Source organism: Pipistrellus kuhlii, unplaced genomic scaffold, assembly GCF_014108245.1.
Source record: "Pipistrellus kuhlii isolate mPipKuh1 unplaced genomic scaffold, mPipKuh1.p scaffold_m20_p_71, whole genome shotgun sequence".
Taxonomy (NCBI): domain Eukaryota; kingdom Metazoa; phylum Chordata; class Mammalia; order Chiroptera; family Vespertilionidae; genus Pipistrellus; species Pipistrellus kuhlii.
The window spans coordinates 865,828-878,121 of record NW_023425575.1 but is presented as its reverse complement, the minus strand read 5'-3'; the positions used below and the strand labels follow the sequence as shown (position 1 = coordinate 878,121).

At 44.3% G+C, this 12,294-nt stretch overlaps 2 protein-coding genes across 12 annotated transcripts in view; one reads left to right on the top strand and one right to left on the bottom strand.

Annotated features, from left to right (window-relative positions):
* Positions 1–3,248, top strand: part of LOC118710218 (zinc finger protein 883-like) — an 86,854-nt gene extending 83,606 nt beyond the window's left edge. The window contains exon 5 of one of the 2 annotated variants that reach the window (XM_045575969.1): positions 2,503–3,248. In XM_045575969.1, the coding sequence (XP_045431925.1) occupies positions 2,503–2,700 (198 nt within the window). In that variant the 3' untranslated portion in view covers positions 2,701–3,248. Of the gene's footprint in view, positions 1–2,483 lie in introns of both variants that reach the window. The other variant, XM_045575966.1, reaches the window with a different exon arrangement.
* A 3,977-nt stretch (positions 3,249–7,225) lies between these two features.
* The window catches only part of LOC118710221 (zinc finger protein 345-like), a 50,827-nt gene continuing 45,758 nt past the window's right edge, over positions 7,226–12,294 (bottom strand). For 5 of the 10 annotated variants that reach the window (XM_045575974.1, XM_045575971.1, XM_045575972.1 and 2 more), the window contains one exon: positions 7,226–9,872. In XM_045575974.1, coding sequence (XP_045431930.1) covers positions 7,630–9,872 — 2,243 coding nt within the window. In that variant the 3' untranslated portion in view covers positions 7,226–7,629. The remainder of the gene's footprint in view (positions 9,873–12,294) is intronic. The other 5 variants (XM_045575980.1, XM_045575975.1, XM_045575978.1 and 2 more) reach the window with 5 other exon arrangements.

The following is a 12,294-nucleotide window of genomic DNA, read 5'->3' as shown; positions in this document are numbered from 1 at the left end:
AGAGGAAGGGAGAGAGCTAGAGAGCTAGAAACATCGATGAGAGAGAAACATCGATCAGCTGCATCCTGCACACCCCCTTCTGGGATGTGCCCGCAACCAAGGCACATGCCCTTAACCGGAATCCAACCTGGGAGCTTTTAGTCCGCAGGCCAGCGCTCTATCCACTGAGCCAAATCGGCCAGGGCAGCAGGTACTTTTTATAAATTTTGGAAAGTCACAAAACAAGCAGGAAGAACTTTTTCTTTTCTTTATAAAATATATTTTATTGATTTTTTTACAAAGAGGAAGGGAGAGGGATACTTAGTCTGTTCTTGGGCTATTTGAACCTAAATCCAGTCCTGGAGTCAACTGAGAAATATGGGATCCTGGCCTAGGAGCAAGAAACTACATTACCCACAAGGCCAAGCAAGGCATGCTACCAGGTTTAGCCAATGGAAACTCTGGAACAGCATTTCCGTTTGGCCACTTCAGTAGGGAGGGACACTAGCCCTCACGAGGTTTTACCTTCTCAGGTTTTTGTCTCAGGCGGTCAGGGTTTTCTGGTCACAGCGTGCTGTGCAGAAGTTTTACATGGACGGAGCCTCCCGTGGTGCTCACCGCTCACACGTGGGGTTGGAGCTCGGAGTCACCGCCCGGACCCCCGCCAGGGCCGGGACAGGCCCCGCCATTCCTGCCGCGGCTTCCGCTCCCGCCGCTTCCGCCCCGCGCGGCCCACAGAGCGCGATGGCGGCTCCCGCGCTGATGAGCTTCGCTGAGGTGAGTTCCTGTCCCCCGGGCCCCCCGCCTCCTCACCCCGCACCCCACAGCCCGGTGCGGGCCTGTCCCTCCTGCAGCTCCGTCCGCGGGGAGGACCGTGAGGAAGGCGGAGGGGAGGGAGGAGCGCGGTGGCTTCTGAGGACACAGCCAGTGCGGGGCGGAGAGGACAGGGGTGACCGGCCTCTGAGGTTCCCCTGAGGGTGTGGCTGTGAGGATTGGCGGGCAGATTGGAGGCTGCAGGGAGGGCGTCACAGACTCTATCCACTGAGCCAAACCGGTTCTGGCTGTAAATTTTTTTGTTTATTTTATTGATTTTTTACAGAGAGGAAGGGGGAGGGATAGAGAGTTAGAAACATCGATGAAAGAGAAACATGGATCAGCTGCCTCCTGCACACTCCTCACCGGGGATGTGCCCGCAACCAAGGCACATGCCCCCGACCGGAATCGAACCCGGGACCCCTCAGTCTGCAGGCCGACGCTCTATCCACTGAGCCAAACCGGTTAGGGCAGGCTGTAAATATTTTTTGAAAAATTGACTCTACATCTTTATCCTGTTTATTAACTATATTTTTTTTGTTAGAGAGTCTTTTGAAAATCTTGTATATTTTATATATTAATTGCCTTCGACATACAGGAACACATATTGTTGCATGTACTTAATAGTACTTGGCAGATTACTCCCCGACACCCGCTTTTCTACAAAGTCCATGTTTTAGGCAGCCCAGCATTCAGCAGGTTTAGTGCCACCATGTTTCTAGGAAGCTTAGATGTTTATTACCAGTGCTTAGCAATAAAATGTTTTTAGTGAAGTTATATTGAGTTTGCTTTTGAGACAGACTCATTGCATTGTTATTAGCTTGGAGTATATTATTAACATACCTTCATTATTTCCTGGGAACTCCAATGGTTTTTAGGAATCTAGTCTTTTGCAATATTCGCTTTATTGTGCTGATCATAACTGTTCCCACAGTCCTTTGAAATAACTACTTCATATGATTTGGAAGTATTTTCTCCAATCTTCTAGATTGCCTTTCATTTCATTTTGTTTATTGCTGTTGTGCAGTGAAAACACTATTTTTCTTTATTTGTTGCAGTGTGGACTGTTTATTTTTTCTATTTTGTCACCCCTGTGAGAGTTGTGAACTGGTCTTGGCGAACATTATCCACTTTATGGAGGGGCAGGGAACACAACACGAATAGATACTGTTGAGATGTGGGGCCTGTGCAAAAATATTTTATTTCAGTGCAGAATTTCACTAGCAGCATGTGAGAGAGAAGACTTTGATGAGAGGTGTGGAAAGGAACTCAAGTGCAAACAGGTGCGATTTCAAGGTGTCTCAGAATCATTTCACATGCGAGGAGGTTTGGCAGGGTTTACTTACTGGGTCAGGACATCTGCACTTAAAGGTTACTCAGGACCGGGACAGTCCCACTGCAGTTTTGACATGTGGGATGATGTTTCCAACGGGCAAAAATAGTTATAGTAGAAAAGAACGTAAGAAATACATTAGTGGCACACACATTTATTCAGAAAAAAAGGTATCCATCTTGGAAGTCAATGTTTTGTGTCCTCTGAATGTGGAAAATATTTTACCCAAATTATCTACCTTTCATTATCAACAGTGAGGTCAGACTGGAGAAAAGCCTTATAAATGCAGTGAGTGTGGGAAAGCTTACACCAGTAGAAATGAACTTTGTCGTCATCAGAGAGTGCCCACTGGAGAAAGGCCTTATCACTGCAGTGAGTGTGGGAAATCTTTTACAGGTAGCAGTAGTCTCCGATATCATCAGAGACTTCACACTGGAGAAAAGCCTTATAAATTCAGTGAATGTGAAATTTTTTTTTTCTCCTATGCCTCTGATTGTATTTTATTCACCAGTTTATTTTGTTCATTAGGTTTCCTACTCATTTTGATTTTTAGTTTGTTGATATATGAAAAATAAAATGGCAACTAATAGATACCTTTTTCTTCCTGCTTCCTTCCTCCCCCAAGTTTGTTGCTATGTCTCCTAGAATTGGCAGAGTGCCCTTGTGTAGAGGTCCTTTGGCTCAGCCTCCCCAGTCACCTGAGCTGGGGGGCATTCTAGGGGCGCCCCTGTGTGTGCACAGTCTTGATTGCTGTTGGTGTCACCGGGAGGAGTTGACCCAAGGCCAGGCTGTGAGGACCAGCTGCAGCTACAGTGGAGAGCTGCTGTACAGGAAACACCCCTATGCAGCAGGACTTGCTTCAGTGGGCTTTGGTGCTGAGTTTGCCTCCTGAGTGTGGTGCGTGTGACTGTGTAGTGTTGTAATCTATGGTCTGAAGCTGTCCACTCGCTGCACTGGCTCAAGGGCCTCCAGGATATGCAAGGTCAACCACTGCTTAGGGCCACCCAGCAGGGACAATAGACAGATCTGCTATTTGCTGTTTGTATTGGGTTCAGAGATGCCCAGGCAAGGCCCAGCTGTGAAACAAGGCCAGCTGGTGCTAGTGCTGGGTCTGCGGCCTTTTTTTTTAATCTATTGATTTTTTACAGAGAGGAAGGAAGAGGGACAGAGAGTTAGAAACATTTATGAGAAATATCAATCAGCTGCCTCCCGCACATATCCTATTGGGGATGTGCCTGCAACCAAGGTACATGCCCTTGACCGGAATTGAACCTGGGACCTTTCAGTCCACAGACCGACGCTCTATCCACTGAACCAAACTTGTTTCGGCAGTTAGCTCCTATTTATAACTAGAGGCCCAACCTGCACCCTCTCCAATCTGGGATCCCTCTCACAGTCTAGGACTGCTGGGTCCCAAATGCTCCTCTGCATCTATCTGCCTGTCTTTCTGATTGTCCCTAATCGCTTCTGCCTCCCAGCCTGATCACCTCCTAACCACTTCATGCCAGCCTGATTGATGTCTAACTGCTCCCCTGCCAGCCTGTTTGCCCTCAACTTCCCTCTGCTGGGCTGGTCACCCATAACTTCCCTGCCCTGCAGGGTTGATCGCCTCCAACTGTCCTCTCTTGCAGACCTGATCCCTCTCAACTGCCCTCCTTTGCAGGCCTGGTGCCTCCCAACTGCCCTCCCCTGCTGGCCATCTTGTGGTGGCCTCTTGTGTAAACATGGGGGCAGCCATTTTGTGTTGGAGTGATGGTCAATCTGCATATTATACTTATTAGATTGGATAGAGGCCTGGTACATGGATGGGGACCAGCTGGTTTTCCCTGAAGGGTGTCCTGGATCAGGGAGGGGTTCCCTGGGAGCGTAGGGTGGCCTGGGCGAGGGGCATGTGGTGGATTGTAGGCCAGCCATGCTCCCAGGTGACCCAAGCGGAGGCCCTGGTATCTGGAATTTTTACCTTCTACAATTGAAACTTTGTAGCCTGAAGCGGAGCCAAGCCTCCTTGCTCCATGGCCAGCAGTCATTTCTGTCAGAGTTTATTATCCTTCTATAATTAAAACTTTGTAGCCTTAAGCATAGGCCTGGGCCAGCCAGGGTGTGCAGAAAGCTTGGCTTCTTCCATTGCCAGGGACAACCCTAGCCTCCCGCTCTTTCCAGCTCTGTGGCTGCCACCATTTAAAAAAAATTTTTTTTTTATTTGTTTGCCTTCTATAATTAAAACTTTGTAGCCTTGAATGGAGGCTTAGTCCAGGAAGGGTAGCCAGAAAGCTTGGTTTCCTCCTGCTCTCTATGGCTTAGCCATCTTGGTTGAGTTTATTTGAATACTCACTCTGATTGGCTGGTGGGCATAGCTTTGGGGATGTAGCAGAGTGATGGTTAATTTGCCTATTACTTTTTATTAGGTAGGATCATTCACGCACATGACCTGTCCCTTGATTGGAGCTAAGGGGCCCACTCTTTTGCGATTGGCTAATTCAAAGGAAGGGATTGGCCTTTGCTGTTTCAAGACTGGCAGCCCCCAGGGGAGCCGCAAGCCATGGGGCCAATCTGGCAGCTGCCAAGTCATGTAGTCGAAAATGGCGACAGTCTAAACTATTCTTTGACAGAGATTTGTTTAAATTCACATCCATAGTCCATGCAGGATAGGTCTGTGGGATATTCTTGTGTCCTATTTGTAACATATATAGGTGGTGTAAGTACATCATTTGGGTCTTAAAACTCCAGACTCTGTAATGCAGGCATACCTCTATGTTATGACAAGCTGCATTGGTCTCATAGATAATGTGTTTTCATAAAAAGGACTCCAGTCCCTTTACCAGGAAAATAACAACCCCCTTTTAGCCATTTTCAAGATGTCTCTTTCATGAGGAAGGTCATTTCCCAGTGGCCCTACAGTAGATGTTTGTGTGTTCCTTGGTGTGATATGGAGAATCCTTCCATCATTATCTTGGACTCTGGACCCCACATTACCCAGAAGGCCTTGTAAGGAATACCACCAGCTTAGCCAATAAAATGTCAGAAAAGGCCTTTCTCTTAAGTCACCCGCGCTCAGGGGCGGGACTTCCAGTGCACTCTGGGCAGCTACTGGTCTTCACCCAGAATCTACTCCAGTATTGGGTGGAAGGCTCCAGGTGGGCGGTGGCAGTGGCAGGTACTGGGAGAGAAAAGGCCAGAGTCCTTGCCCACTCAGCATGCACGTGGGAATGAAATTGGCTGATGCTACATGGTTACTTATGTCCGTGAAGGAATAGGACCCCTTTATTCCCCCTTCCACTGCCCCTTGCTTCTTACCTGCCTCTCTGGCCTCGGTTCGCCAACAGCATCCAATGCCAATGACATTGCTCAAATTGCTCAGCTGAGGTGAGTTTGTGTCCAATGGCAATGGCGTTGCTCAGTTGCTTAGCTGAGGTGAGTTTGCATTCCCGCCCCACCTGATCTCACTGCCTCCTTACACTCCACCCAGCAGCCTGGGTTCAGGGTGCCTGTCACATCCTGCAGCTCAGGTCACCGTCAAGGATCCTGAGGAAGGTGCAGTGGAAAGAGTGTTGTGAGTTCTGAGATCTCAGGAAATCCAGGACAGTGTACAGGGGTTAGTAATTTGTATCCAAATTTCTCCTGCAGATGTGGGTGGTTAGTATTGAATCCAAGGTCAGAGATGGGCAGGGAGGATTTCAGAGCTGCAGGCCCTGCTTTCCCCAGGCTGTGGAATCCACCAGGAATCAGGTTGTGCTATATCCTTCTGAAACCTCTCAAGCTCTCTCTGGATGCCATATGCAAGGTCATCAGTGAGCTCTGAGGGGCCCTGTGCTGTGGGTCAGGAAGGTGGTAGAGCTGAGGCAGTGAGCCTGGGGTCTGAAGTTGTGATGTGGTTAGACATTACACAGTGGTGTGCACATCTGGAGGAAGTGTGAGCTGATGGTACTGGAAACCTGGTATTGGGACATTTTTAAAAAAAAATTTAATTGATTTCAGAGACGAAGGGAGAGGGGGAGAAACATCATTGATAAAAGAGAATCATCCATAGGCTCCCTCTGGAAGCCCGGTACTAGGTATGGATTCTGCAACCCAGGCATGTGTCCTTAATTAGAATCCAACTCGGGATCTTTCAGCCCACAGTCCAAAACTAACCACTGAGAAAAACCAGCCAGGGCTGGTATTAGGACTGTTAGAGAGTAGAAATTTTTTAGCATGCTTCCTTCTAGTCTGGATTCCAGTGGTCTTTTACATAAAAGTTTTTACATCGCCGTACTTGGAGACTCAGATCTCCTTATAAACACAGTAAATAGAACAACAAATTAAACAAGTGTTTGAAGGAGACCTGAGATTGTCAGTTGATGACTTAGGCACTCAATAAATTCATCATTGGCATCTAGGGAAGGTGTGTTCCTGAAAATGGCAATCCCTCTGCAACATTGTTTACTGTGGCCAACAGTAATCAGTCCTTTGTGGCAATTCATGACAGGGCAACAAGTAAGAACTAAGGGCTCAGCTATTCCTGAATTTCTTCAATAAATTAGACAACAGAGTTAGCTTTGTTGTGTATATGAGGATGGTGATTGATGCCATCTCTAAGATCCTTATAGGTGATTCAAATGAAATACCTTCAGCAACAGCAATATGCAGTGACATAAATCTAGCAGGACATTTATGTATGTTACAAAGTGCAACATAACTACATAGCTCCAACATAAGCAAACACAACAGCAAAAACATGGGAACTTTACATAATATAGGTAAGTACCGTATTTTTCGGACCATAAGACGCACCGGACCATAAGACGCACCAGTTTTTAGAGAAGGGAAATGAAGAAAAAAAGATTCTGAAACAAATAGTGTCCTAAAATATTTTATGTGCATTAAAACCCAACATCACAGTCATAAACACATGTAATCAACCCTGTAAAGTAAACAGCAGCATTTAGAACCATTTTAGAGCCAGGCAAGCACACAGAGACCACACAGAGCCGGGCAAGGAAAAAAACTTTTTTTTTTAAAGTATATGTGTAGGCTATATTTGGACCATAAGACGCAGGGACTTTTCCCCCCCCACTTCTGGGGGGGAAAAAGTGCGTCTTATGGTCCGAAAAATACGGTACATGTATGAGATACAATTCAGAAAAATGAGGATTCACAAATTTTCTTGTACTATGGTTAAGTGCTATCTAAAAAACTACATTTCCTACACATCTAAGAAATTTCTCACATTTGCACTCTTATGTGGAGAATTTAGAAATATGCCTGAGAGATACCCTCACATTAATTGAACTCATAATGGCTTTTTCCAGTGTGAACTCTGATATTGGAAACCACTCATAGTTTTAAAAGATTTCCCACATTCACTACATTTATAAGGCTTTCTCCTGTATGAACTCTCTAATGATTATGTAGGTGAGAGTTGTAAAAGATTTTCCAGTCACTGCACACAGAGGGCATTTCTCCTGTGTGACCTCTCTGATGTCTACAGAGGTTGGTTGGTGTTAATGGTAAAACATTCCCCTCACTTATTGCATTGATAAGGTTTTTTCCTCTGTGTGAATTCTCTGATGATATTGAAAACCATTACTAGTTGTAAAAGACTTTGCATATTCAATGCATTTATATGAATTTTCTCCAGTATGAACTCTTTGATGACAACGAAGGGCAGCCCTCCATGTGAAAGATTTCCCACAATCACTGCATTTATAAGGCTTTTCTCCTGTATGAACTCTCTGATGACTACAAAGTTGAACGCTAGTGCTAAAAAATCTCGCACATACACTGCATTGATAATGCTTTTCACCTGTGTGAATTCTCTGATGATATTGAAAACCATTGCTACTTGTAAAAGACTTTCCACATTCAATGCATTTATAAGGCTTTTCTCCAGTATGAACTCTTTGATGACAACGAAGAGCAGTCCCCCATGTAAAAGATTTCCCACAGTCACTGCATTTATAAGGCTTTTCTCCTGTATGAACTCTCTGATGATTACGTAGGTGAGAGTTAGTTGTAAAAGACTTTCCACATTCATTGCACTCATAGGGCCTTTCTCCAGTGTGAACTCTCTGATGACAACGAAGTTCAGTGCTAGTGATAAAAGACTTTCCACATTCACGGCATTGATAAGGCTTTTCTCCTGTGTGAACACTCTGATGATATTTAAGATGAGTGCTACTTGTAAAAGATTTTTGACATTCGCTACATTTATAAGGATTTTCTCCTGTATGAACTCTCTGATGCCGACGAAGTTCACTGCTCCAGGTAAAAGATGTCCCACAGTCACTACATTTATAAGGTGTTTCTCCTGTATGAACTCTCTGATGACAACGAAGCACATTGCTATTGGTAAATGTTTTCGAACATTCACTGCATTTATAAGGCTTTTCTCCAGTGTGAATTCTCTGATGACAATGAAGGTCACTGCTACTGGTAAAAGATTTCCCACAATCATTGCATTTATAAGGCTTTTCTCCCATGTGAACTCTCTGATGATATTGAAGACCAGAGCACCTAGTAAAAGATTTCCCACATTCACTGCACTTATATGGCTTTTCTCCTGTATGAACTCTCTGATGAAGACGAAGGTCAGTGCTAGTGATATAAGATTTCTCACACTCATTGCATTTATAAGGCTTTTCTCCTGTGTGAACTTTCTGATGTCTGTGAAGGTGAGTGCTAGTGTTAAAACATTTCCCACATTCACTGCATTGATAAGGCTTTTCTGCTGTGTGAATTCTCTGATGATTTTCAACACCAGTGCTACTGGAAAAAGATTTTCCACATTCAATGCATTTATACCGATTTTCGCCTGTATGAACTCTTTGATGACAAGGAAGGGCAGTCCTCCTTGTAAAACATTTTTTAGAGTCACTGCTTTTGTAAGACTTTTTTTCTGTATGAACTCTCTGATGATTATGTAGGTAAGAGTTAGTTTTAAAAGCTTTTCCACATTCACTGCACTCATACAGCCTTTCTTCAGTTTGAACTCTCTGGCAACAGTGAAGTGCAGTGCTAGTGATAAAAGACTTTCCACATTCACTGTGCTCACAAGGCCTTTCTCCAGTGTGGAAAGCTTCATGATCATCTAGGCTGTTAATACTGCTATAAGCTTTCCCATATTCACTGCATTGATAAAGTCTTTTTCCAGTGTGACCTTGCTGTTGATCATGAAAGCTAGAAAATATGGTTAAATATTTTCCATATTCAAAGCACACAAAACACTGACTTCCTGCATGAACAGCCTTTTCCGGAATAAAATTGTGCTTGCAACTAATGTCTTGTTTACATTCTTTCCTGGTGTAATAATTTTTTATCCTATGAATCATCATCCCACGCATCAAAATAGCACTTAGCCAGTCCCTGGACCTAGTAGCCTTTTGGTGGAGATGTCCAAACCCAGTAAGGACATGCTGCGCAACCTCCCCACATGTGAAATGATTCTGAGACACGTTGAAATTGCAGCTGTTTTCACGTGAAATACTGTCCATACCTCTAATGAAAGTCTTCTCTCTCACATGCAATTGGTCAACTTTTACTCTGAAGTAAAATTGTTTTGTACATGCCCCAAACCTCAACAGTATCTTTCCATATTCTGTTTCCTGCAGCTCAATAAAATGGAAAATGTTTCTGAAGACTAGCCCACAACTCTCACAGGGGTAGCTCTTCTGGGAAGACAAGGCTACCTTCGGATTCCTTGCCTGTGACATGCTTACAGAAATGTTCTCGGTAGTGGGTGCCTCCACATTCTCTGCTCCACAGCAGCAACCTGAACAAAAGAAAATGCTGGTGAGGTACATGTTGATGTTATGAAAACAGAATATCTTTACCACAAATGTTTGTGTGTCATGACTAGACCTGATTGCATAGAACCATTTTCAAGACAAATAAGGTATACTCTGAGGAAATACAAAATGTGGCCCCAAAAATCAGTTAATGATGAAATGCTAAGGACAGAAGCACAGGATGGGACACAAAGAGAAGAGGGCTCTACTCATTGTTCTTGCACAAATGTCTTCTTTTCATACCTTACATGCTGGCCATGTAAGTCTGTGTAGAATAATTTAAAACTGCTCAAAGCCATAAAGGTTGATTATATTAGAACACATGATGTTCAATGTCAATATAATATATGTGCACTCCAAGATGCTTCAGGCATGGACCAACATTGGAGTGAAGTAAAGAGTGACCTGTGAAAGAGGCAGAGGTGCAAAGTTTAGAGTGACTAAGACTATGTGAGGTGGGAAATCAAGTAGAAATGATCACTATTAAAACTGAATAGTAGGCAAATTATCAGCATAAGCACAAACAAGCATAACTGGGTGAGGAATGGGCAACTTTAGCCAAATACTGGGTTTCTAGCCATTAATGTAATAAAGGCCAGCCAAGAATTCCTCCCTAATGACTGTCGACCAAGGTAAGGCTGCTTGTGGGTCCACTGTGTCATTCATAAAATCTTGTTTCTTCTTTGATACACAAATGATTCTTCTACTTAATCCTTTGCACTCCAAACCATTCTGGACATTGGCTACCAGCTACTCGACGCTAATGGCGGAAACGTGCATTGAATTAACTCAATTCCCTGTAATCACTAATAAACTGCAATGTCCCCTGAGAGGGGACATCCAAGTGATATGTTAGAATTCCGATGTCCCTTGAGAGGGGACAGCGGAGTGCAAAGGGTTAAATTCCATTAGATAAATGATGCAAATCTTGAAAGAAAAACAGGTAAAATGGATGGTCAACACTGGTAGAACAATAAAGGACAAATGAGATCACAGACAAAAGACCTATGTGACACCAGCAAGATGGCAGGATCAAAGATATGAGCATCTTTCCCAATCCCACAGTAAGCAGACAGCTAACCATGAACAAAAATGCTATAACATATGGGAATAAGAATACCTTGAAAACAAACCGTATTCCAGAACACAAATAAAGAACTCTATAGAAAGGATGACTGGAAAAGACTGGGTGAATAGACATATTTGAAAATATATACAGTCAAAAACAAGGCTCAGAGTTACCCCTGTAGCCACCTTGCTTCTGTTGCCATTAACCTTAGTGGTGTGTTCTTTAAAAAAAATTTGGAAATTTTTATGTTTAAAGACCACAGAATGGCTTGTCCAGTATGGCTCAGTTGGTTGGAACATTGTCCTGTGTATCAAAGAGTCGAGGATTCAATTCCCAGGCGAGGCACATATCACACTGTAAACAACCATCAACCAAAACTGCTGGAAAGCTAGCTACTACGAAGTCTTATGACTAGAAGTAAATAAGAAAGCACGCTGAGACTGGTAAGAGGTACTAAGGCATGGAAGGTGCTGGTCCTGTACCCCTGTGGGCCACTTATTTTTTTTTTACAGAGAGAAAGAGGGAGAGAGAGAAAAACATCTATGAGCTGCCTCCTGCCCACAACTAAGGTACATGCCCATTATTGGAATCAAACCCGGGACCCTTCAGTCCACAGGCTGACACTCTATCCACTGTGCCAAACCAATTTTGGCTGTGGGCCACTTATTAAATTGAGATTGAGGTCGTCTCTGCAGAGGTCACACGGAGGAGAAAGAGGTCCCAGTACAACATCAGATGTCCAACCCAGGGTCCCAGAAATGGGGGGAAAAGTCCTATTGGAAATAAGAACTTTGGTCTGTAAACACCAGTGCAGACTACAGCTAAGTGACAGAGGCTATGGGAGATAAAGCTGCTCTTACAATGCCAGCACTACCAACTGAACTTACAAAACCCCCGTTCCTTGGAGCTCAACTACCAAGGAGCTCCAGTACCAGGGGAGGCTTGGGAGAGTGGGGGATACTAAGATACATATGCGGAAAAAACAGGACTGACTAGCATCCCGGAAGGAACTCAAGAGAAGCTTTCTTCCAGACTTAGATGCTCTCAGGGATCATTGTTCCTATGCTGAGACCTCGCAGTTGCAGGGTTACCTGGCAGCCATTTGTTTCCTCCACCCTAGTGATTCCCTGAGATCTCATTGCATCCAATTTATTTTTATTTTTTAAAAATATATTTTATTGACTTTAGAGAGGAAGGGAGAGGGAGAAAGTGATAGAAACATCAATGATGAGAAACATTGATTGGCCGACTCCTGCATGCCCCCCACTGGGGATCAAGCCCGCAACCCAGGCATGTGCCCTTAGCCAGAATGGAACCTGGGACCTTTCAATCCACAG